The 24,958-nt window shown below is 59.6% G+C and overlaps 1 protein-coding gene across 4 annotated transcripts; it reads left to right on the forward strand.

The window, feature by feature from the left end:
* The first annotated feature begins 1,793 nt into the window (after window positions 1-1,793).
* Window positions 1,794-23,390, forward strand: WNT11 (Wnt family member 11). 4 transcript variants are annotated; one of them, XM_058545577.1, is made up of 6 exons: window positions 1,794-2,031; window positions 5,836-5,992; window positions 13,365-13,600; window positions 15,200-15,477; window positions 18,246-18,538; window positions 22,553-23,390. In XM_058545577.1, exons 2-6 carry the CDS (start codon window positions 5,910-5,912, stop codon window positions 22,725-22,727), a joined length of 1,065 nt encoding a protein of 354 aa, XP_058401560.1. In that variant the 5' UTR covers window positions 1,794-2,031; window positions 5,836-5,909; the 3' UTR covers window positions 22,728-23,390. The 4 variants fall into 4 exon arrangements, with proteins under 4 accessions (XP_058401560.1, XP_058401562.1, XP_058401561.1 ...); XM_058545579.1 differs by lacking the exon at window positions 1,794-2,031 and adding an exon at window positions 2,571-2,904; XM_058545578.1 differs by lacking the exon at window positions 1,794-2,031 and adding an exon at window positions 2,953-3,882.
* Window positions 23,391-24,958: the final 1,568 nt, after the last annotated feature.

Consider the following 24,958-nt stretch of genomic DNA (forward strand, 5'->3'; position numbering starts at 1 on the left):
ACGTGACTTCAAATTGCTTTCCATTTCTCCTCTAGCTGGGAGCCAGGAGAACTGTGGCTGAAGGACTGCTTATGCAAATACTGGGAGGCAACCAATGATTTAGCTTCTCAAGTGAGAAGAGAGCTAGACCAGAGGAGGGTGCATCCCAACTGGACAGAGGCCACCTTGAACGGCTCTGATGGTGGTGGCCAGAGCGCCTCGGGGTGGGAGAGCTGAAGACACTCAACTCTGGAGGCCTTTGTCCCCAGCCTCTTAGGTGGAGCAGCCTGGTCCTCTCTACCTTCCTAGATGCCCCACCCAAAGCCCCACTACTTTCCCAAAGCTTTTATTGACCCTAATGCTCCAGGCACGAGTTCACAAGGACATTCCTGTGACTGTGAGCAGGAGTGTATGTGTAGTTGGTGTTGCATGCTCAGAAGTCGGGTGTGCATTCCCACTGTGTGCATGGACGCACGTGCGTGTTTGTGTAGGAACTGGTAGGGGACAGTCGTGTGTCTGGCCTCATCTTGAAGATGTGCATGGCCATTTCACTCGTCTGTGCTACTGAATGTGTGGGCATAGGGTGTGTCCAAGTGTCTCCTGAGAGTGTTGTGACCGTTTGTGGGGTGATATGTCCCAGTCCTGTGTGCTGGGGGGACTGGCTGTACATCTGCAGGGGTGCTTGTATGGCTGTGGCCCAGATGTGGGTGTTGTATTTGGAGGTACCTGTAGCCAGGTCGGGGCAGCCTATGGGTGTAAAGAATGGGGAAAAGAGTACCAGGGCTTTTTTGGGACCTGAGACAAGCCCCTTTTCACTAAGTCTATGTTTCCCCTTCTACTAATGAACTAGATTACCCTTGGGATTGAGGCCCCTGGGGTGGGGGGAGACAGAAGCCATGGAAACCTCAGCCCCTGACTCAGCAGGAAGATGGAGGAGGAGGTGTACGGTCAGCCAGGAAGGACATGGTGGGAGGGGATGGACACACTCACCCCACCAGTCCCAGGGAAGTCACCCCAGAAACACAGCCCCAGCCCTAGGCCAGGTCTACACCGCAGGAAGTACTTCTCTAGTCCCCTTTCCCTTCTGAAACTCTGTCCTCTGTTGGTGGTCCCCTGAGGACGGAGGGCAAGGCGCTCGGAAGGCTCCCCAACAGCCAACCTAGAGGCTGGGACACCCATCTTCTCGGTGCCTAAGGTTTACAGTGCGCTTTGCAGCACAGAGCCCTCGCGCCTCCCTTCTCCGCAGAAATCTCAGGATGGTTGATCCCTTTTCCAGAACTAGAACCAGAGGCCTGGAGAGATGACCCCACAAAGGACAGACTAGGACGCCAACACAGTTCTTGGGACCCCGGATGCCCATAGTAACCGAGCTGCAAGATGGCACCTAGTGATGCTCGCCCGGGCTCAGACTGACACCTAAGTGGGACTTCCCTCTGAGCCTTGGCTTCATCCTCTGTCAAACCAGACGGTTGGGGTTCCTTGCCCGGCTTGCTGCAAGGTTTAGAAACCGGCCCTACCTGGGCCCACGCGCCGCAGGCATGCAGTAGGCCCGCAGCAGGCACGCTTAGTAAACGCCAGCTGTCGTTAGTAAGTCCCCCCTTTGTAACTCAACAGGGTGCGAAGTCCTCTGCGCCGCTGGCGCCGCGGGTCCGTGGAATCTGCGGGGACCCCGCCCCCGCCCCCGGCGCGCGGCTGGAGCCACCCGGTGGGGTTTCGGCGCGCTGACGTGGGCGGATCAAAGCGGCTGCCCGCGCCTTATAAAGCAGTTTGGGCGGCCCGCGCCAGAGACCGTGCCGGGCGAGGAGGAGAGCTCCGGAGAGCGGGCGAGGCAGGCCCAGAGCAGCCTGAGTCCGCGCCACAGTCCCTGCGGGACCCGAGCCGGCCGCCGCTCCTCCGGATCCCGGCGTCCTTCTCCGGCCGCTTCGCGAAGAGGGCGCTGCCGCTGCCTGCCCAGCCCGGAGGGCGCTCGGGTCCGCTGGGGGCCGCGCTCGCCGCTCTCCGGCCCGCCGGGCAGCAGGGCACTCAGGGCGCGCCCGGCGAGCGCTCCAGGAGGTGAGCAGTGGCCGCGGGCGGGCGCTCAGCCGGGACCTGCTAGGGCGGGGGGCGCCCAGTCCGAAGGAGACGGCGCGACCCCGTTGGGCACCCACTCTGGATAAGCAAACCAAGCCCTCCTCCATACCTCTGCTCCGCGGCACTCCGAGGAATCTCCCTTACGGAGCGCAGCCGCGGGGAGCTGGGGGCGCCGCTTTACGCAGATAAGTGATGGAGGTGGCTGTGGGGTTCCTGCGGCCCGCCGCAAGCCTTCCTGGCCCCGTTCGCCACCACCCCCCCACCCCCCGATTCGACCCCCTCCCTCCCAGTCGGCCCGCAGATGAGGTCATGCCCGAGCCATCCCGGGGGTGGGGGACTTGGATCTTGCGGCAGAGGGTGTGTGTGGCGCGGCCGGAGAGGGTGGCAAAAGGCAGGGAACTACCGCGGCTCCTACCGAATTGAGGGGTGGGGGCGGACGCCTCGCTTGGAGACCGGCTCCCAGAGCAGCGGGGAAAGGGGGTGAACCGAGGGTTTGTTTACAGACCTGAGCTCCAGGCTGGGGGTGGGGAGGAGGAGAGTCCGGTCCCCAGCCCGGAGGCACATCTGGAACCGCCCCGAACATCTGGCTGAGCTCGCGCAAGAGCCCACACCTCCCACCTCCCGGCGCTCCCGCCTCCATGACCCTCACGGTCCTTAGGCGCTCAGGTCCGGCTCCAGAGGGGTAGTGGGAGGTGCCCGGAGGTCCCCCACCCCACCCTTCCCACTTGCAAATAACCCGTCTCGCGGGTGACCTGGCTGCCCGGCGCGTCGTCCGCAGCCGAGCAGACCCATCTCTCAGGACTCGCAGCTGGGGTCCAAGCCGGCTTGCGGGCCTGGCCTCTCTCCGCGTCGCAGGTAACCTTGAAGCGGTCGCTCGGCGTCACCCGCTCGCAGGGTGGCTCTGCGAGCTGCACAGCGGGAGGCTTCAGGCCGTGCCCGCGCCGACCTTAAACGCGTGTCGTGGGCACTCTGTCCCCGCGAGCCGTGCCTGCTCCCGGCCCAGCGCGGGCTCATCCGAGTAGAGGAGGCTCGGCACGTCCCCGCCGGCTTGGCTCAGAGGGGCGGTCGCCCTAGCAGCGGGGTTTCCAGGGACTTCCAGAGCTCAAGCCTTATAACCACCTGTTGGAGCGGGGCTGCAGCTCCTGCGCTCGCGGTGCACAGCCCGGGTGGCCCCTTTTCTCGCCCGCTGCAAACGGGGTAGCTTGGACCTTATCCCCAGCGGGGAGGAAGGGGCCGCTAATCTCTCCAAAGACACTGCGCTTTGACGTGGGCCCACTACGAGCCTGGACCCAAGGGAGGCTCCGCGCTGGGCCTGAAGCAAGGGGTCGGGCAGTTCCTGGCTGAGCACGGCAAGTGGATGTCTTATAGAACGACCGGAACTGAGAGGGCACTTATTCTACCCCTCATCCCATTCCCATACGGGGACACTGGGTCCGAGGAAGACGAGGGGACGTGCCCAAAGTCCCACGGCGCGGGAGGCAGCTGCGGATCCCACCTCGACCCCCTGCTTAGCGCCCCCTGGCGGGCCGGGGGCTCCGGGAGGCGAGTGCGCCCTGACCCGCGGGGCGCAGGCTGAGAGTGACCCAGCGGCCCCCGCGGCTGTCCTGGACGCTCTTACACGGGACAGGAATAATCCGTCAGGACCCAGAGGCCCAGGCCAGCGCTGCCTCCTCCTGGGACGTGCTGGGGCGGCAGCGGAGGGAGAAGCCCGGGACCACCGGGGCAGCTCGGAAAGAGCCGGGAGTGGCTGGAGGCCTGGGTCCCCGTGCGCTGTGTGAGCCGGACGGCCCCTCCTCTCTCTGGACGGGTTGGGCTGGACACGGATCCCCTGTTGTGAGTCCGCGCTCTCCTCCCTCCTCGTACAGCCCCTTCCCCTCCCCACCCAGGAATTCCGGGCGTCTTGGGGGGGAGCCCACACTTCGGGAGGGAGTGGGAGCGAAGAGAGACAGTGACTGGCGTTTTGATGCTCTCCCCTCCCTCATTTCCAGCCGATATTTTTTTCGTTCCCGAGAGTGTGGTAAGCTTTCAGGGCCAGTAAGACAAAGGGTTTGGATACAGGCTGGGGGGGAGGAGGGGGCTCAGTTACACTGAGAACCCCGCCGGGACCCCTAGCCTTGACTCGGCAAGTTTGTAGCCAGCGCCTCTGTTAGGCGCTTAGCGGGGACTCTTCGAAGGACGGGAGACTCTTCGAAGGAGAGAAAAAATGTAATTCAGGATTTTCTCCCTGCCTTCCTCTGGGTTATGCTGGAAGGCTTCAGAAAACAGTGGGGTTTCAAGTGTGTGTGTGTGTGTGTGCGCGCGCGCGCGCGCTTAAGGCACACCCGTGCACGCACACACTACACAGGTACGCGTAATCGCGGAAACCTAGGACGGGGCGCTTAGAGACGGCAGACCGCGGGGAGGCTGGGAAGAGCTCAGGAGAGGGGCGGTCAAGTTCAGCCCCTCGTTTCTATGGAAGGAGAAACCGAGGTTGGAGGTGGTGGACGGCTTGCCCAAGTTCACACAGCCAGAGGGGAACGCCCCCTTCCCGCTCAAGCTCCCCCACTAAGGCGGACGCCTCTTTTTTTTTTGGCTCCCCAAATCTTTTAGAAAGGAATCCCTTTGTCTCCTCCTCCCCAAGGGAGAGGGTCTGGGCCTGTGTGTCTCCGGGCGAACGCCAGGTGTTGGTGAATTTGGGAGAAGCTGGGAAGGGAGTTAATGAGGTGAGAAGGAAGAGGGAAAAAAGAAGAAGAAAAAAAAAAGCCAGAGAAAGCGGCTCTGCTGCCTGCGGGCGGGCGGGGTAACTGCTGCTCCGCGGCCCCAGGACGCCGCCTGGCGGCCGGAGGCGGCATCGCGCCGGCACCGTGAGCTTCCCTGTTTAGCCAAGGCCAGGATGCCTTGCCTGCGCTCTGGCCTGGGCACCACGGGACGCTCCAAAGGGAGACGGCTGGAGAGGGAATGGAGACTCGGGACCCTCAGCAGCCCTCACTGTACAAAGACCTTTGCCATCCCATTTCTCATCCTCCCCTTCACAGACGGTGAAACCGATGCCCAGAGCAAGCCCCCATTTCCTTATCTTCTCTGTCTCCGGACCCCCGGTAGATGTGGGAGAACACGGGCGTGGACCCGCCGCTCACTGGCTGAACAACCGCATTTCACATCTCTGGGCCTCAGTTTTCTCATCTGTGAGATGGGGGCAGTGACAGTGCCTATGGCACAGGGGCGCTGGAGGAGCAAATGCCATCGTGTTAGGTGAACGTCTTTATGAAAGGTGAATTGTGTCCGCATCACAGTTGTGTCCCCAGTTTACAGAGGGGGTAAACTGAGGCCTAGTGGGGAAGAAGAGCTGCCAAGGGCTACAGTAATTAATAATTAATATTGCGGAGATAATACCCCAGATCCTGGCCCGAACCTGCTCCTCCTCCGCCCTGGACCCCCGCGTCCGCTCCTCTCCGTCCCTCCGAGGTCTGAGGGTCCTTCCCGGCTTCCCCCTCTGCCTCAGTGTCTTTGAGCCGGTCTTTGGCATCTCTGTCCCTCTCTCTGTCTCTCTGCCCCTCTCCGCCGGGTGTCTCTGGTCCTGGCGCCCCGTTCGCTTCCCGCGGGCGCAAAGGCGAGGCCGGGCCGGACCGCGCTCAGTGGACACGCCCTCGGGCGCGCTCGGCGGCGCCTAATTCGAGCCAGACGCCGCCGCGTCCCGGGCCGTGCGGGGCGGAAGGGCCCCGACCCTCCTTTGTAATTTGAATACAACGCCCCCCTCGCGGCCCCCGCCCGCGCCGCCCTCACCAGCGCCCGCTCTCCCGACCGCAGGCGGCGTGCGCACAGGACGCGCGGCGGGACTCCGGCGGCTTCTCCACCTTGCGACCCCGCGCCGCCGCGCGACCATGAGGCCGCGGCCGCAGCTCTGCGAGGCGCTGCTCTTCGCCCTGGCTCTCCAGACCGGCGTCTGCTACGGCATCAAATGGCTGTAAGTAGGGACCCGTCGTCCACCAAGACGGGCCCCGTGCGCGCGGATTAAGGGGCCCCCTGAATCCGGCGATCGCGCCCAAGCCCCGGGAGCAGAAGTTGGCTCGGGGGGGGTCGTGGGCAAGTCACTCTTCTTAAGCCTCCTCCTCCTCCTCTGTAAAATACTGTCTTTACCTCCTGGGGAGTTGCGAGGCAGGAGCGAGACAGGGCGTGGAGGGCGACGGAACTGCTCTGTCCTGTGCAGCTGAGGGTTGCGCAAGACGTCCGCAGGGGCAGATGGAGAAGACAACGTGGTCAAGGGACCCAATCTAGAGGGTCTGTGCCCTGCACACGGGGCCCGCTCTGTATTTTGTTTCCTTGTCCGTCTCCTGACTCTAGTTGGAGGTCCTCGAACAGTCCTGACTCCTCCACCTGGGTGACCGTGGGGAATTGTCGCTTAGCCTCTGGGACCCTCAGTGTCCTCCTCTGTCAAAGGAGGGTAAGGGATCTCTCCCTCGCTGAGATCAGATGAGAAGCGGCTCATGCAAGAGCCTCCTAAACTGTCAGATGCTGTGCACATGTGAAGGGCCTTCCTTTAGACACAAGTTATTCACGGAGGGTAGTGGGAGAGAGAGGCGCCCTTCCACGCAGCAGAAGGGAGTGCCTGCTCGGTGCAGGGCTGTGGGCGGTGCGGGCGGCCGGGGAGAGAGGAGTAAAACCCAGCCCCTTCCTGGAGGAGCTGCCCTCTGGGCTGGAGGAGATAAGCCCAGGCCGTAAATAACTCCAAGTGCCCTAGGAGAGGCCAGGGCGGTGCCGTGAGGGCCCAGAGGAGGGGAGACCACCTGGTGGGGGGCACATATTTGGGGCCCTGTGGACGCTTTTCAGGAGGGGTGCCCCTAGGCTGGGCCTGGGGAGTCTCTGGGAGTTTGAGGGGTAGAAGCGGTGGGGGGAGGGCACTTTTGGTGCAGGGGCTCCCTGAGAGGTGGCAAAGTCCAGGACAGGACACCTCTGGGGTGGGGGGCAGGAGGCGGGGAGCCTTGCAGATAAGCCGGGGGTGGGGGGGGTGAGGCAGATTGTGGGGGCTGGGGGGGAGCTGTGAGTTAGGTCCCTGGATTAGCTGGAAGACAGGGCGATAGTGGCTTGGCCAGCAGCAAACAGTCTGGAGGTCACCGGCCCTGCCCCTTGTGGGGCTGAGTTATCGATTAATTGGCGATTCAAGAAGGAGCCCCGTCTTCTCGCCTTTCTTCTTTGTAAGGGGAAGCCCGGGCTCAGCAGCCTCTCGGCCCTGGGGCTCCAGCTCTTCTCGGCTGCTCCTGATGAGTTTTGTGAGAAACCAACCACCTTCCTTCCACCGCTGGTCCTGGCCCTGTCCCAGCTGGTGGGAACCTCTGATCAGGGAGTCCACACCCTCCTTGCCCACCACCACCATTGTGCGGATAAGGAAACCAATGACCAGAGAGGGAGAGGATTTGCTAAGAGCACCAGCAGCATCAGAGCCGAGAAGTGGGCTTGCTCCTAGAGCCCTGGGGGGACACTGCTGACATTCGCGTGCCACACGGGGAACACTGAGGCTCTGAGAAGTGTGTGACTTGCACAAGCCCCTGCGCTGGCATGTGGCCCAGTTGGGCCTAGAACAGACAGCTAGCTAAGCCCAGAGTCCATGCTGTCCCCACTGCATGGCCCAGGCTGCCCAAGAAGCAGGTGCAGCTCGGGGTCTGCCTTAAAGGCGCTCCTAGCCTCTCGGGAGAGACAGACGTGTAAAGAATACAAAGTGGACTTTGGGCTGTGTCCTAGGAGAGGGAGCGTGGGAGCCCAGAGGAGGAGCAGTTTGTCCCGCCTAGGGGAGGTGACGTTGGGCTGGGCTCTGAAGGATAGGTAGGATTTTGAAGGCCAAGAAGGAAATGCAGGCAGGCGTCGTAGGCGGGAGGAACAGCAGGGCCGAAAGCCTAGAGGGGAAAACAGAACCCGGGGATACAGGAGCCTCCTGGTAGATCCCAGACACTGTTCCAAGAGCTGTAGTCACTTAGTTTTGATAATACTCCTAGGAGGGAGGTGATATTCTTATCACTACCATTTTGCAAATGAGGAAACTAAGGTACAGAGAGGTTAAGTAGCTGGCCCAAGGTCGCACAACTAGTTAATGGCGGCTGTGGGATCAGAGCCCAGGCAGACGGGCTCCATGAAGCCAAACTTCATGATAGTGGTTAAACTCTTGCTGGAGCTGAAGATAGTGGGGGAAGCAGGAGAGGGAGTGGAGCTTAAGAACAACGGGGTGTGTGTGTGTGTGTGTATGTAAATATGTGTATGTCTGTATATGCATATGCTACAGGTCAGGCACTGTTCTAAGTGCTTTATGTGCATTGTTTCATTTAAATCTCCGAATCACCCTGTGAGGGGGGTTCTGCTATCGCCCCCATTAACCAGAAGAGGAAGTGGAGGCACGGGGGATCTCTGACTAACAGTGTCACAGCTAGTAGGCAGCAGAGGCAGGATCTGGAGTCAGCTGTCTGGCACTGTGGCCTGTTGGTCGCAGGGAGCCACGGGACAGTTGGCAACAGGGCCGTCAGTGTACAGTGCAGGTGGGAGGCTGGGGACGCATCCAGGAGGCTCGGCTGTCCTGGGGTTGTCGCTGGGTAGGAGTGACGCGGGGGCTGCTGCCCTGGGCCTTGGAAAGTGAGCTGAAGATGAAGGGGGCATTTGACGTGGAACTGAAACCAGATGTGGCTGAGTGACCCATAGTGCCCACCTGTTGGGGACCCAGGATGCAGCCTGAGCTTCCTGGTGGCATGGGGGTCAGAGAGAGGGAGTCAGAGCCGGCTGCCCGTGGAAGCCCCTGACCAGAAATAACCCGGGGGACCCCTCCTCTTCCTCACTTCCCACCCAGGCCAGGTGCTGGGCGACTGTCAGACCAGAGAGTGTCAGGGACCCAGCTGGGCCATTCACCCCGTTCTCTGGCTGCCTTAGGTGCGGGAGCACCCATAAAGGCGGCCCCAGCCTCTCTGGGCTGCCCCAGGCCTGCTGCCCACTCAGGGGCCAGGCCTCCCAAGGAAGAGTCCCAGGAGACTCCAGAAGGGACACGGCTGCTGCAGAGCCGGTGGAAGTAGCAGCATACCTGAGCTGGGGGACCTGGGTCCCAGCCTGAGCTCTGCCCCGTCATTGGCCCAATCCAGGCTGCGGGCAGATCAATTGCTTTTGCCTCTCTGAGCCTCAGTTTCCTCATCTCTAAAATGGAAGGGAAAGAGTCCTCGCCTGGGATCCAGCTGTGTTCAAGTCTAGGTGGGTCCTGCCCTAATCTGTGCCCCATTGTCCCCACTTGCACGATGGGATGGGGAAACTGAGGCTGGCGAGGGGCAGTGACTTGCCCGAGGTCGCATCTCGGGTGAGTGGCCGAGCTGGAACTGGAACCCAGGTCTCTGCCCTCCAGCCGGTCCCAGAAGAGCCCCCAGCTCCTGAGTCGGGGAGACCTCAGCACCCTCAGCAGAGCCCTTGGCACAGGCCTCGCCTGTGAACTCTCTGTCCCCTCCTGTCCTCTCATCCACCCTCTCCCCCGTGCCCTCACCCCCAGATAAACCAAAATGTTTTCAATTAGGGGTCTGCTGCAGGGAGGCAGGCCCACGAGATGTCCAGACGGGTGACTCCCCTGCCTCCCGCCCTAATCCTTGATTACCTCCCGGGGGGGACTTACTTAGAAACGGTCATTACCACTAATTACCAGATGACCGCACGGCCCTCCTCAGGAGTGGAACCGCGGCCTCCCGCCTCCTCACCTCCCGGCCTGCGCGCTCCCTCCCGAGCGCCGGCCTCCCCAGCACACGGCGCCGGGGCCTCCTCCACCCCACACAGGCCGCTCCTGTCCCTCCAGGGGCCTCCAGATGCTTCCTGTTTGTCCTCCACCCACCTAGGCAGTCGGAGTCTCATCTTGGGGTATCCTCACCGGGGTTCCCCCAGAGCGCCTTCTTTCACCAGCAGCTGGAATTAGCCGATGCTTGGTGACTCCAGAGATGGATGGACTGAGTCCAGAGTGGCCCGGGGTCCCCAGCAGTGAGACCCCAGGCACCAGGAGCACAGAGCACCCCTCCTGGGAGTCACAGCACCCGGCAGTCAGGAATTGCCCAAACTGAGCTCCCCAGGAATGGCTCTGCCACGTTACCACACTTCTGGGCTTGAGCAGGAGCCCAGGGAAGGGGCCTGGACGCGGTCACCCTGCCTCGCTGCCCGCCGTGTGCCTGGGACCACACGGGGGTGTCTCGTGTGTCTCCTGTAATCCTCCCACTGAGAAACAGAAACTGGCTCCGAGGGAAGGAGGGAAGTTGGGTGAGGTGAAGGGCAGAGCGGGCTTGGGACAGGCTGGGTGTGCACGGCCCCCAGCCCAGCAGAGAGCCGACCTAGGTCTGGGGGAGGACGGGTCAGGAGAGGCGGAGCTCCCGGGCCCTGGAGCGCCTCAGTGTCCTCCTCTGTACAGAGAGGGATGGTCACCTCGCCCAGGCCGTCCCTCTGGGGGTGTGAGGAGGGGATGAGGCGTGCAATGCCCTCTGTCAACGGCTCTGTCAAAGGGGGTGCAGGGCCCTCGTGGGAGCCCATGTGTGGACGGTGTTTACTGGGGGGAGATGGGTGGAGGGGCTGACAACCCAGGGGACGGCCCCTGCCTCTGTGTGGTCACAGCTCACCCCGCACGGACTGCAGGAATTCAGACAATGGGCTCCCCAGAAGGGGTCCTGGCGTAGGCGGGCCTCGGTGGTCAGAAGGCCAGGGTGGACCGGATGGTTCAGGTTAGGTCAAGAAACCATGCCTGAGGTCTGCTCTGCGGCCTGCCCCATGCTGGACGCCAGCATCAGAGACACTAAACGTTCCCCTGCTCGCGGTTTGGGGGTGGGGCTGGGCCAGGGGTCACAATGAGGGGAGACTGCCGGGGACACCCACAGTCTATCTCAGGCAGGCTGGGTTGCGTCACCCAAACCGCGGCTACCAGGCCATGCCCACGTGCCGCCGGGTCTGCTTCCCAGGCCTCTGGGAAGATTTCCCTACTGTGGAGTTGTAGGATGGGTGGGGCATGGCAGTGAGTGAGAGACAGCAGGAAGTCAACTAACCTCTTAGGACTTGATGCAGCATGTAGCATCTCATTCAGCCCTTGCAGGCCTCTGGGGTCCTCGTTTTGTAGTTGATGCTCAGAGAGGGGCAGCAGTTTGCCCAAGATTGCACAGCACACAGAGGGCAAAGCTTGGGCTAGAACCCAGATCTTCTGATTCCCTCTGGTCCAAGATTCACCCAGCAATAAGCAGGAGGATCCCAGTCATGAATGTTCCAAATACTTTACATACATTATCTTATTTAAGCCTTGCCATCACCTTTTGAAGTAGAAATGATCATTAATTATAACAAATGAGGACTATGAGGCCCAGAGAGGTTGGGTGACTTACCCAGGTCACATAGCTGGTGCCTGAAACCTGTGCCCTTCCCTGGGCCAGCCCGTGAGCTGGAACATCTGGGTCATTGCCCTGTGACTGTTGATAGGTTTATGCAGCCGTTAATGTTGAGCATCTGTGTCATGTTCATTACCAAATGAGTCTGGGGGAGAGCTGGTGCTTAGACATCTTCCTTCCGCAAATAGATCAAGTTCATTTACTCGTTTAGGTACGGAGCAGGGGAAGGGCATTCCTGGCATCAGGAAAAGCCTGGGCAAAGGCATGGTGGGAGGGCAGTCAGAGAAGCTAGGAGCCTGATGTGGCCAGATGTTAGAACACGGGGAGGAAAGGATAAAAGGCTGGAGAAGGCATGGAGAAAAACCCTTGGGTTTTGAGGGGCCTTGAATGTCAGGTGGCAGCTTGGCCATGACCGAGTGGGTGCGGGAGGCTGCCCGCAGGTGGGAAAGACAGCCCCAGCGGTAATCGTGGTGGCTTCCATCACGGAGCACCGACCACACGTGTCAGCCCGGGCGAAGCAGGGACCACCCTGTCTGAGTTAGTCCCTCAGGAGATGCTGGGGGGTCGCTGGGAGAGGAGAGGTTAGTGACTTGCTCAAGGTCACAAGGGGAGTGACAGCCAGCCGGGAGTCGTGCTGTTCCCTTGGCAACGGGCTGCCTCCCCCCAGATCTCGGCCTCACCCAGTCTTAGCCCTGACCTGGGTGGGGACTACTGTGGGCATGGCAGGCAGGGCACGCGGCACTTGTGGCTGCAGAATGGCCTCTCCTGCCCCCGTCCCCCCAAGCTCTCTGCTCTCTGCTGAGGGCCAGCTGGCTCAGGGGCAGGGGCAGGTCTCTGTGGAACCCTTGAAGGCTGTGGGGTCTCTCGAGCTTGCCTGCGCTGAGAGGAGGTACTGCCTGAAGCCGTCTGTACCTGGAGAAGGCCTGGGAGAAAGGCAGATCCAGGATGGACCCCTGGTCCTGGAGTCTTGGCATCCCAGTTCCCAGAGCCAGGATCTGGGAAGCTTTTAGGTCCTATGACATCTCCAGGTGTCATAGAGACTCCCTAGGCCAGCATTTCCCAAAGCACCGATGAGGTCAGTGCTCCAGAACAAAGGGCTTTGTGCTCAGCAGTCTCCAGAGTTAAACAAAACCAAACCTGTCGCTTTGCTGCAGGACTTCTCAGGGCCTTTAAAATGTAAGTGTGCATTGTTACTCTCCAAGGGGGGCACATGGTACATCATGTTCCCCAAATGGGCTTGACCACGGATCCCTTTTTTCAAAGTGTCTCACTGGGACCCATTCTGGGAAACACAGTTTCCGAGTACAGACACTGAGGCCCAGACAGGGACAGTGATTTATCTCAGGTCACACAGCAAGTTAATGACTAAGTCAGATTTATCACAAAATTGAGTGGCTCCTTAATCCTTTCATGGCAGTCCCTTGCGTGTATGTGGGACATTACAGCCTAATGAACGAGTTTAATAATCAAACGAAGCCATGATGGGAAGCTCCTCACTCACGTGCGTGTAGTGAGTGCTCAATTAATCGTATGTATGGTTGTGCTAATGATTAGAATAACCTAGCACTTAGCACAGTGTCTGGCACATATAGGTGCTCGGTGCTGAATGAATGTTGAGTAAAGAGTAATAATTCACAGCTGTGTGAGAACTAAATCAAGCGATGGATATGAGAGCTTTGTGAACTGTAAAACTATTTATTGTTAGTATAATTATAATAAAGCTTAGGTAGGATGGAGGTTGTGATCCTGTTACGAATGAGGGCCGGGGGCCCAGAGAGGGACCGTGATGTGCCCAAGGTCACACCGGGGTGGGAGGGGGACATTGCTCTGCTGGGACAGTTCTTTGCCTGCTGGTTTCCTGGCCCCTTCCAGCAAAGGCTCCCAGAGCCCGCTGAGGAGAGGCTGGGGCAGGGGGACGCGGCCCCTCACGGCCGGTCTTTCCTCCCTCGGTTGTTGCCGTGGGGTGGCGTGCAGGGCGCTGTCCAGGACGCCGGCGGCCCTGGCGCTGAACCAGACGCAGCACTGCAAGCAGCTGGAGGGCCTGGTGTCCGCGCAGGTGCAGCTATGCCGCAGCAACCTGGAGCTCATGCACACCGTCGTGCACGCCGCCCGCGAGGTCATGAAGGCCTGCCGCAGGGCCTTCTCGGACATGCGCTGGAACTGCTCCTCCATCGAGCTTGCCCCCAACTACCTGCTTGACCTGGAGAGAGGTAGGGGGCCGGCGGGGGCTGCCCGGGCCCGCGGAGTGCGTGCGGGTGGGATGGACGGATTCACACATAAATACATGTGTGTTTAGATAGGTGGGTGAATTCACCGGTGCATGGATGGATGGATGGGTATGTGGTGGGTGGATGAGTGAATAGATGGATGATGGATGGAAACACAGAAGGATACAGGCGTGGATGGATGGGTGGATGAATTAATCATAGATGTGGGCATTCAGGCGTGAACTGATGCATGAATAAACGTTTAGTGAGTGAATATACCGGGGCAGGGAAGCCTGAATGACAGTACAAATGCACGCATACCCTAATGCAGGAATGAAGGAATGAGTGCTGTCAGAGAGGCTCTTGGGAGGGGAGTCCACCCTTGGGGCAGACAGGTGTGCCGCAGGTAATTGTAGACCTGCCAACTGAAGTTGCTGAGAGAGGCACCGAGTGATGTAGAGACAGGAGAACGTCTGTGGGGGTGACTTCCTGGAGGAGGTGGCTTCTGGGGTGATTTGGGGGTCCCATGTACAATAGGGAGACTTTTGATAGGCAGAAATGGCCCAATAGATTGAATCTCTCCCCCACACGGTAACAGCTAATGTTTGTGCAACGTTTGGCAAACCTTCCTTCCTTCCCGAATTATTTGAACTCCACAGAGCAAGCCTTCGAGGTAGGTGTTGTCATCCCCATTCTGCAGTTAAGAAACTGAGGCTTGAGAAGCGGAGGTGACTTGCTTGGCCCCGGGGGCAAGGCACCGCACAGCTGAGGTGCATTGGGCTCTGCGGGAGGTTACTGGGGTTGCTGTTACAAAGTATCACAAACCGGGGGCTTCAAACAACAGAAATGGGTCGTCTCGCAGTTCTGGGGGCTAGCGGTCAGAAATTGAGGCGTCAGCCGAGCCTGCTCCCTTGAGGGCTCTGGGGGAGGCCTCTTCCTTGCTCCCTCTGAGCGTCCAGTGGCTGTGGGTGGTCCTCGCCTTCCCTGGCTCGTAGCATCCCTTCAGTCTCTGGCCCCATCACGTGGCCTCCTCCCTCCGCGAGTCTCCGTAGCTGGAATTCCCTCTTCCTATGAGGACGCCAGTCATTGGATTAGGGCCCACCCTGGTCCAGTGTGGCCTCATCTTAGCTCAGTTACAACTGCCAAGACCGTATTTCTAAATAGGGTCACATTCACAGGTCCCAAGTCAGGACTTGACCATGTCTTTTTGGGGGACACATTTCAGCCCACAGCAGGCTCTCTGCACACTCGTCTTGCCATCAGGTCATGAGCTCTTGGAAGAGCTCAGGCACTGGGCCTTCAGTTCTCTAAAGCAGCCCCTCACACTGAGTGCAGGGCAGACAGGTGGAAGGACAGAATCATGAGTGTATGAGTGAGGGTGTGCGGGGCTGTGCAGGCATGAGTGTGCGTGTGTGCAAGTCACAAGTATTTGTGGGAGGATGAGGGTGACAGATTCACGGCCCTAGTGCTATCCTCCACGTGTACCCTCCTGGTTGCAGCCCCGTCTGCCTGACCCCACAGGTGGGTAGGGGCCAGGAGGAGGCCCTCAGGCCTGGGTGGGGTCCTATCCCTCCCCTGACCCTGCGCCTCCCCGCCCCGCAGGGACCCGGGAGTCCGCCTTCGTGTATGCGCTGTCGGCGGCTGCCATCAGCCACGCCATCGCCCGGGCCTGCACCTCCGGCGACCTGCCCGGCTGCTCCTGCGGCCCCGTGCCAGGTGAGCCACCCGGGCCCGGGAACCGCTGGGGAGGATGTGCGGACAACCTCAGCTACGGGCTCCTCATGGGGGCCAAGTTTTCCGATGCTCCTATGAAGGTGAAAAAAACAGGATCCCAAGCCAATAAACTGATGCGTCTACACAACAGTGAAGTGGGGAGACAGGTAACCACCCACCCCAGATGGTTGTGCTTGTGCCAATAGGCGGAAAAGGGCCACCCGGTGTGCCCCAGTGGAGAGGGTGGCGGGGGGATGGGCCCCATCCACCCACACTGACGCTTCCTCCCCCAGCTCTTCCCTCTCCAGCCACTTGGGGCTTGCCTGGCTCCTGCTCCTCCAGGGGGTCCACCGGGATTTGGGTTGGAGAAAGCTGGCAGAGCAGCAGGAGCACTGAGCTAGGAGTCAGGAGCTCTGAGTTCCCGCCTTGGCTCTGGCGCTAAACTTGCTGTGTGACATTGGGCAAGTCACTTCCTCTCTGGCCTCAGTTGTTCCTGTCTATAAAATGGGGTGAGTTGGTTCGCTGTAGTCCCCATCGGCCATTTTCCTCGGGCCCTTCCTGTGGGGCTCTGCGCTGAGGCTGATGTGGGAGGAGATGTGGAGGGGGCTGTGGGACACAGAAAGCCCTGGCCTAAGGAGCCGGCTCCCTCGCTCTAACAGGGACCCCCTCCCAGCTCCAAAACCCACCCCCCCTCCCAAAACAGTTTCCCCTCAGCCTCTGAGATTATCAACGTTTCATTAATTCCTCATCTCATTCCATAGGAGGTATGGTGAGTGAACGTGCAGGTGAATGAATGGACTGTTTTATTTTTCAAAAATTAAAAAAACCCAACTTTATACCAATCTGTGTGCCAGACACTGTGGCAGGTGCTTGGTTAGTTTGCTCTCCTGTGGTCCACAGAACAGCCCTGGGAGGAGGTGCTGTTACCCCTCCCTGCAGACGGGGAACGGGGTCCTGGAGGGGCAGAGCGTGGGGTGCAATGGCATCTCACGACCTCCTCTCTGCAGCCCATTAGGCCCGCTGTGCAGAGCCACCAAGTGAGGCAGAAAAAACTAAGTAGCTTGACCTAGGACACACCGTGTGATGGAGCCCGACTCTATGGGACTCCAGGTCCTCGCCTTCCTCTCACTGGGCTCCCTTGTGTAAGGATTCTAGGATGTCCAGGCCATCTTTGCACAGTTGAGGAAACTGAGGCCAGTTCACCCTGTGGGTCTGTAGCAGAGCCTGGCCAGGGACCCAGGACTCCTGCCCCCCGGCCCTGCTAGCCTGCCCCTCACCCCTGGAAATGCAGCGGGAGCCCTTCACCTGGCCCCAGCCCAAGAACCCAGCCCCACTCCCCCCACGGCCAGGCCTGAGCCTCATGCCGCCAGGGGCACAGCCATCCCCTCCCGCAATGCAGTCCACACAGGGTCCTCAGCCTCAGGGGCACATCAGGCTGTTCCTAGAGCCCAGATGCCGTGGACCCGCCCTCCCTGGGGCAGTCTGCAAGAAGGCGTCCTCCCCTCCCGTAAGCCGCAGGCCTGTGCAGGTTAAAAGCCATCATTGCAGACACCATGTGTTTAGGGCTGACACACTGAGGGCGTCAGTGAGCTCTGGGCCCCTCCCTGCCGTCTGAGCTGAGGAACAAGCATACTTTACTTTCCTGGATGACTCAGAAGTACCTCGAGGCCCTTGGGAGGTTGAACGTGCCCTGCAGGAGGGTTCGCTTCGTTCCTGTGCTCTCCACAGGCTTTGTGGAGCCAATTCCGGATTTTAGGCCCAAAGGGACTCCCTCATTCCCTAATTCCTGGCATTGGGGGGGTGGGGGGAAGCCCTGAGCCCTTGCCCAGCTCCCTCACTGATCACTGAGGGATTTGGGGCAAGTCCCTGCCCTCTCTGTGCCTCAGTTTCCCCATCTTTTTGATGCAGGGGGCAGGCCCAGGAGACCCATCCACCCCTGTAGCTGTCTGCACGGGGCAGCAGGAGGGCCGGCCTGGGCAGAGGGATCTGAGTCCTGTGTGCAGAGAAGTGGGGGGTAAAATGCAGAACTGAAAGGCTCCTCGGTACACATGGGGAAACTGAGGCCCCGGGAAGATGGTGGGACAGAATGACTTCTGAAGCCAGGGCTAGTCTCCCCAATCCCAGAGCCCAGACTTCCCCCCTCTGCCATAATTGTTACGTAGACTGATTTTTCAAAACCAATATTGATTTAACTTTTACAGTTCACAAAACACTGTCACATATGTCATCTCATTGGATCCTTACGACGACTCTGCAAGGTGGCCGTCACTGCCCACTCTGCACAGGGGAGGACAGAGGCGCTGAGCGGTGAAGTGGCTTGCTCAGGGTCACCAAGCAGTGGAGGGAAAGGCCAGCCAGGCCAGGGACCGCGCCTCAGTGTGCTGACCCCCTGCCCCTTCCTCCCTCCCTCCCTTCCTTCTCTTCTTTTTTTTCCAGCAAGCATTTAGGGAGCCCTGGTTTGTGTGAGAGAAAAGGCGTGGAACAATTAAAAGTCATGGCTTTTGGAATCACCCTCAGACCTGGGTTCAAATCCCAGCTCCAGGATTTTCTAGCTGTGCAACCTTGGGCATGAGACTTACCTCTCTGGGCCTTCCTTTCCTCTTTCTGCAGTGGGGAAAGTAAAGATGCCTCCCGTGTAGGGCTGTCCCGATGATTAAGCCACGTTGTGTGTTAGAGCACTTGGTATACAGTAGGTGTGTAAATGGTATCCTTTGTCCCTGCACATGCTGGTCTTTCTGCCCCTCCCAGCTGCCCCCCAGGTTGGAGGAGGAGCTAAAACACCCCCCAGCTTTAGAGCAAAAAACCCCGTCCCTTGAGGCCCTGAGCAGGCGATGATCCCCTGAGAGCACCTGGCCCGAGGAGGGTGGGGCAGGGTCCCGGGCAGGCTGAGGAGCGGGCCCTGGCCGCCCAGCCCGACGCCCTCCCCTGTCCACAGGCTCTGCGCGCCTCTCTGGAAATGAAGTGTAAGTGCCACGGGGTCTCTGGCTCCTGCTCCATCCGCACCTGCTGGAAGGGGCTGCAGGAGCTTCGGGATGTGGCCGCTGACCTCAAGACCCGCTACCTGTCGGCCACCAAAGTCGTGCACCGCCCCATGGGCACCCGCAAGCACCTGGTGCCCAAGGACCTGGACATCCGGCCTGTGAAGGACTCGGAGCTCGTCTACCTGCAGAGCTCCCCCGACTTCTGCATGAAGAACGAGAAGGTGGGCTCCCACGGGACACAGGACAGGTAAGGGCGTCCTTACACCCCCCGGCAGGAAGGGGTCAGCTGCGTCGTACGTGCCCACTCCAGCTCAGGGCCAGGCGCACAGGGGGGCCTCGGTTGGCATTTGGGGATGGTGTCCCTGCCCAGTCCAGGGTGGTGTCCCCAGGAAGGCCCAGTGGAGGTGCCAGGACCCAAGGGGCCCCTGCAGAGCTTCTGGGAGTGGCTGTTGCCCACCTTGCCCAGAAAGGGTCCCCTCTGGGATGAAGGCTGGTGGGAGGCCCATGCCCCACCTTCTCCCTAGTGGGGGAGATAGACAGGAAGAGACAACGACTATACTGGGAGACGGGGGCGAGGGAAGAGGCTGCCCGGCATACACTAGGTCCTCGGTAAATGTTTGTCAGGTGAATAAGAGATGGATAAATGTCACAGCCTGCCTGTTGGACAGATGAGGAACTGAGGCACCAGGGGTGGTGGGGGCAGCAGCCAGCCCCTGGCCACACAGGAGGTCTGCACAGAGTGGAGGCAGAACCAGGGCAGCTGCTTCCCAGAGGGGCAGCAAGAGGGCAAGGTCTGCCTGCATTCTGTGGGGGGACGGTGCTCCCATGTCCCCCAACATGCAGGCACTCACGGGGGCCCCAGCTCTCTCCCCCTGGTCCCCAGTTTCAGAGCCAGGGTTGGGGTCCCTACCCTTGGCTGCATCACCTCATCAGGACAGGAGAGAGTGAGGGAGCCAGTGGTGAGTGTAGACCTACTGTGTGCCGAGCAGGGCTGGTGAGGATGCAGGGGAGCAGCATTTCCCAGAGGTGGTTCTGGAAGGAGCCAGTCATGCAATGCTATATTAGAAACAGTTCTGCAATCAGATACGTTTGGGAAATTCACTTTGGTGATTCGCAAGGCACGAGAACATATTAAGGCTGGGAGGAATCCCGCAGTAAAGGGTCTGTCTAAGCCGGTGTTTCCCAGAGGTGTTTGGCTGTGGAACTCTTTTATTAGGGAGCCCCTAATAGCATTCCACAAAACTAGTCTTCTGTGGGGTTAAAAGAATATTGAACCCAGAGCGAGGGTGTCTGAGAACGTGTCTGGCACATAGTTGGTGCCTGGCCAGCATTCGCTTCCTCCACAACCCACGTTCCTGTCTCCAGGAGAGGGGGACTGATTTGGGGGGCCCCATCCTCGCAGGCCAGGGCAGCAGGCTCTGTGAGGAGGCCCAGGCTCCCATCTGGAGGCCAGATTGAGGGGGTCAGGCAGAGTGAAGATGGAACCAGCTCAGGCCAGGGAGACGGGAAGGAGCGAGAGTCTGGGCTGAGGCAGCCAGGATGGGCGTGCTGAGGATGGGCTGAGGGGAGGAGGATTCTAGAACCCAGAGGGGCGGGGGGAAGCCCACCGAGGACCCCAGAGCAAGGAGAGGGTCTCCCTGGATCCATGTGGGGCTGTGTGTGTGTCGGGGAAGGACAGTTCCCCGCCGATGCTGCAGCTTCCTGGGGACCCTGAGCAGATCCCTTCACTTCTCTGAGGCTCATCCCATCCTCCATGCAGTGGGGACGATGGGGACGATACCACACACCTGAGAGGGCTAGGGAGCCGAGCCGTCTCTATGCTCGCCGAGACCTCCTCTGTGCAGAGCAGTCAGTCCACGGGAAGGGCTCATTAATGGCAGTCTCCCCATCCCCCCGCCATCCCCCCAGAGGCTGCCAGGCCTCTGCTCCCCAGCTGCCCCCACTCTGCCCCCAGGACTTGCCCCCACACTGTGGATGAGGAGGCCCATCCCGTGGCACCATCCGCCTCCTTGCTTTCTCAGAACACTCCGCCACCAGGTGTCCTGCCATGCTCAACTCTCAGCCATCCTCTGGGGATGCCTTTGCGGACATCTGTACTGGTCAGCTTTTTCTGCAGTAACGAACAGCCCCCATGTCTCAGTAGCTTACAACCACAGTCACTTCTCGCACCCATTCCGTGAGCGCTGGCAGGTGCCTGGGATGGGGAGAGATGTCAGGTACTCAGATTGTGAGAGAGGCAAGCCCAGGGGTAGGGGGACCCAGAGGGGCCCTGACCCAGCCTGGACATCAAGGAAGGCTTCCTGGAGGAGGGGACATGTGAGCTTTCCTAGGTTAGGGGATTGGGGGTGCAGGGGGTTGGATGTAAATGGCTTTGTTGACTGGTGGTCCCTGTCTAGAGGCTGACCCCCAGCTGGGGAAGATGCCCTCCTCACATCCAGCCTGAGGACTGAGGCCTCATCAGCAGTCAGTATTCCAAACCCCAACCCTCTGTCGTGTTTCATCCAGAGGCCCCTGCACCCCTGAAACCTGCCCTCCGACAGCCTGTGCCCCCGTGCCCTGGGAGCCAGCAGCCCTCCCCTGGGCCCTGGCCCTTTCTCCAGGCCCCACCCTCCCACCTCCCCCCACAGGCACCATCACAGGCCTTGTCTGCCTCTGAGGTTGGAGACCAGGTCTTCAGACATTGCATGTCAGGGATCCAGAAAGAAAAATGGAACTCGGCTTCCTTCCTACCACCCTTTCCTAGAGGAGTCTCCAGAGACCTTCAGGAGAAGGCTGAGGGGGACTAATGGCATTGAGTGACTAAACAAAGCCCAGAAAGGTTAAGTGACTTGCCTTCAGTCACACAGCCAGTAAGCAGCAGAGCGGGGCTTTGAACCCAGCTCTGTCTGGCTCTGTGCTGTGTCCTTCCTGCTGTTCCCTCCTGCCTCCTGCCCAGAACTGCTTGCAGCCTTCACATGCAGGTCACTGTTACCTCCCGACTCTGCCTCCAGGCACTCTCCTCCTTCTCACCCCATGGCCCCTTCCCAGCTCAGCCCTTGGCCTCTCTTACTCAGTGGCTGCCCAGCCTCCTCCCTGGCCTCCTTGCCTCCAGCCCTACCCTTCCATCTGTTCTCCCACTCCTCTTCGATTAGGTCAGGTCAGGCTGTTTGTTCTCTTTGCCCCCAACATTCTTTGCTCTCCTCTCCATCTTAGATTCATGTTCATCTTCCATGAAATGGCCTAGGTGACCCCTCCTCCTCCAGGAATCCTTCCTGAATTCTCACAGGAGTTCTTACCCCATGTGACCTTGTGCAAGTCCCCTCCCCATTCTGTGCCTTAGTGTCCCCATCAGGAAATATGAGAGTTGAATTTGGTCATCTCTAGGGCTTGCCCATCTCGGACATTCTGGGATTCCTTGGCCCATGTGGCTGTGGGGACCGAGCTGCGTCCCCTCATAACATCCCTGTCCAGCCTGAGCCTGGGTGGAGGGACTGCCGGCCTCACAGATGTTTCTCCTCCGGACAGAGGAACCGATGGCGAAAGAAGGATATGTGGGTCTTAGAGGGACCTGCCATGTCTTCTTCCCCACGGGGCGGGATTCAGGAAGCAATGCAGCCCCGGGCAGCCCCTGGGTTCTCTGCCCTTTAGGGAGGGAGAGCTCGCACTGGACTTGGTTTCAGGACTCCGAGCTTAAGCCCTGCTCATCCAAAGACTCCCCTGAGATCTCGAGGAGACCTCTGCCCTTCTCTGAGCCTGTTACCACCTATAAAATGGGTGTAATAATTTCACTGCCCCGAGGACACTGCCTCCAATAAGATAAAATACTGGAGGGAGGTGCCTGGCCCGTGGGGACAGATGGGTGACAGACCCTCCCTCTCATCACACAGAGTGCCAGACACCCACTCTGTCTCACAGGCAATGCCGTTTGTCTGTTCCAGGATTCATCCTTGGATTCTAAAAGTAAAAACGATCTCACATTTGTGGGTGAGAGTGAATATGAAGATAGGACTTTTAGAGTGGTTTGAGGCTCTTTTGAGTATTTAGAAGTAGAAGAAACAGAAAAAAGACATCTTCAAGAAAACAAAACACCCCATCATTTTGACAAATGCGTGTTAGAAATACGGGGCTGAGTGAAGTGCCCTCGGGGGAGAGGGGTATTTAGAATTCTGCAAAGACCCCAACACCTCCCAAGGGGCTGAGTGCAGCCGTGGGGGTGGGGGGCTGTCTGGCTGGGTGTGGGGCTGGGGTGACCCAGCGCTCACTGACCTCCCCTCCCCTGCAGGCAGTGCAATAAGACGTCCCACGGCAGTGACAGCTGCGACCTCATGTGCTGTGGACGCGGCTACAACCCCTACACGGACCGCGTGGTCGAGCGGTGCCACTGCAAGTACCACTGGTGCTGCTACGTCACCTGTCGCCGGTGTGAGCGCACTGTGGAGCGCTACGTGTGCAAGTGAGGCCTGCCCGGGGGCTCAGATGGGCTCCTGGGGACCCTCGGAGGCCGGCCCGGGGCTTGGAGACGCCCATGGGTTTTTGCTTGTGAATTCCAGATGCCAGGCATGGGAGGTGGCCTGTGCTTTGCCTCCGCTTGGAAGCCACCAGGAACAGAGGCCTGGCCGCCCTGGAGTGAGGGCCGGGACATCAAAGAACACCGACAAGATTAAAAATAACCTGGCAGCCTGAGCCCCTGGAGTGCCCATTTGCTGCTTCCAGCCTGGTCTAAGGAGCCGGGGACATGGGTTTGGCAAGACTGGTGTGGACTTGACCTTTCACAGCCAGAGACGCCGGCCTCCCGGGAAGGGCGGTCCGCCTGCCCTCCTCAGAATGTTCTGCAGGCCCAGCCCTCAAGACCCCCGGCCCACCCCAGGGTCCGGGCCTGCTGGGCCCGCCACATGGAACCACTAGCTTGGGTTGTAAATGTTTTTTTGTTTTGTTTTTTTCTTCCTCTGGGATGTGGGAGCTACAGAAATATTTATAAAACAGCTTTGTGTTTGGGGTGGCTTGCCTCAAGTCCTCTTTATGTATTTTATATATATAAATATATATATATATAATGATCTATATTTTAAACAAGCTTTTTAAAACCAGCTGTGTGAAATAAATGCTGAGCGAACCCTGGCCCGCCCTGCAGTTTCTGGGAGATCCCGGAGGGGGGGGGGAGGCGGGCCAACTCTCGGGTTTCCAGGATGGCGGCTTCCGATTGATGTCTCCCCCCAACCCCCACCCGGCTCTGGCCCCATCTCCCTGTATGATCTCTTGGTCAAGGGCGAGGACAGACGTCTTGAAACATAAACCCAGCTGGCAGATTCTTCGTTCCTCAGGGACACACAGGCAGGCGTGCATAGCACAGTGGTGTCGTCAGACCCGCTAAGCTGGCTTCCAGAGAAAACCTGCCCCTGAGCTGGGTACGCAGACCTCAGGGAGGAGGTAGTAGACCCAGGCTCCACCAGCCCTGGTGGGTTTTCTGTGTGACTATGGGGCAGGCATTTCCCCTCCCTAAGCCTCAGTTTCCCCATTTGTAAAATGGGCACAGTGGAGAATAAGGTTGGTGGTTGGGAAAGGCCGCCAGCCTTGTGCCCGGAGCAGGCAGGCTGCAGTGGGCGTGGTGAGAAGGGGTTGGGTTCCTGTTGGGTTTGAAGGTGGAGCCATCAGGGTTTGTCCTCTTTATGGAGGTGGGGGTGAGGGCAAGGAGGAGCAGAAAAGACTGCAAGGGACTTGGCCGAGCGCCTGGAAGCCCTGAGATGGGGCGGGGAGAGGGCTGGGGTTCAGATGGGACACATGGGGATTGTGATCTCAGTTCGCCCCAAGTGGAAATACTGAGCAGATGGGCAGAGAGTCGAGTCTGGAGTTCAGGGGAGAGGCCGGGGCTGCGATGCACGTTTAGGCATTGTCACTAAGGAGTGGGACAGAAAAGCAAAGGGGACCAAGGCCTGACCTCCACAGGGAGACGAAGAGGAAGAGAGGCAGAGGCTGAGAAGGAACAGCCAGGGGATGGGAGAAAGCCGGGAGTCCCAGCTATTGCCACGTGTAGACAGGGTCTCGAGGGGGCAGGCTCTCAGTGTGCACAGCACTGTCCCTCTCTGAGCCTCAGCATCCTTTCCTGGCGTGTGGGCGGCACTCAGGAAGAAGTGAAGGGGTATCCTCGGCCTCTGGCCCCCTTTTAGTCCCCCAAAGTGGAAGCAGTTATTAATATTAATCACCTGTATCTTGCTCTGGTTGTGGGGTGACCACACCAGACCCAGGATGCAAGAGAACGTTGTAACCTGAATTTCTGTGTATGTGAGAGGAGACGCAAACGCTGAGGGAGGGCACTCCCTTGCCCAGAGCCAGCTGGGGACACTGGGGCAGAGCCTCGATTTGGTGGGATTTGGTGACGTGAAGCAGGCACCTGGGGGTGGGATGGCGTGGACGTACCTCTAGAGGCTGGACCCATCACCGGGTGGGAAGAGGGAGGGCTGTGTGGCTATCCTCCAAGTCCCTGCCTGAAAGCTTACCAGCACAGTGGCCAGAGTCACAGAATCACAGGCTGGAAGGAACCTCAAGATAAGTCTTCTGGTCTCTCAATCTGTTTAGCAGATGAGGAAATTCCAAGATGGGAAGGGCCTTTCCTGTGGTCACAGAGTCGATAAGGGGCTGAAGGCTGGTGGTGGGGTTGAGGGGTTCCCAGGGCGTCGCTCCTGCTAGCATC

Source organism: Diceros bicornis, chromosome 7 (genome assembly GCF_020826845.1).
Source record: "Diceros bicornis minor isolate mBicDic1 chromosome 7, mDicBic1.mat.cur, whole genome shotgun sequence".
Classification (NCBI taxonomy): domain Eukaryota; kingdom Metazoa; phylum Chordata; class Mammalia; order Perissodactyla; family Rhinocerotidae; genus Diceros; species Diceros bicornis.

Coding starts and splice junctions, on each gene's coding strand:
- WNT11 (XM_058545576.1), top strand. Junction 5,993..13,364: donor TGCTACGGCATCAAATGGCT/GTAAGTAGGGAC, acceptor GGTGGCGTGCAG/GGCGCTGTCCAGGACGCCGG. Junction 18,539..22,552: donor TCCCACGGGACACAGGACAG/GTAAGGGCGTCC, acceptor CCTCCCCTGCAG/GCAGTGCAATAAGACGTCCC.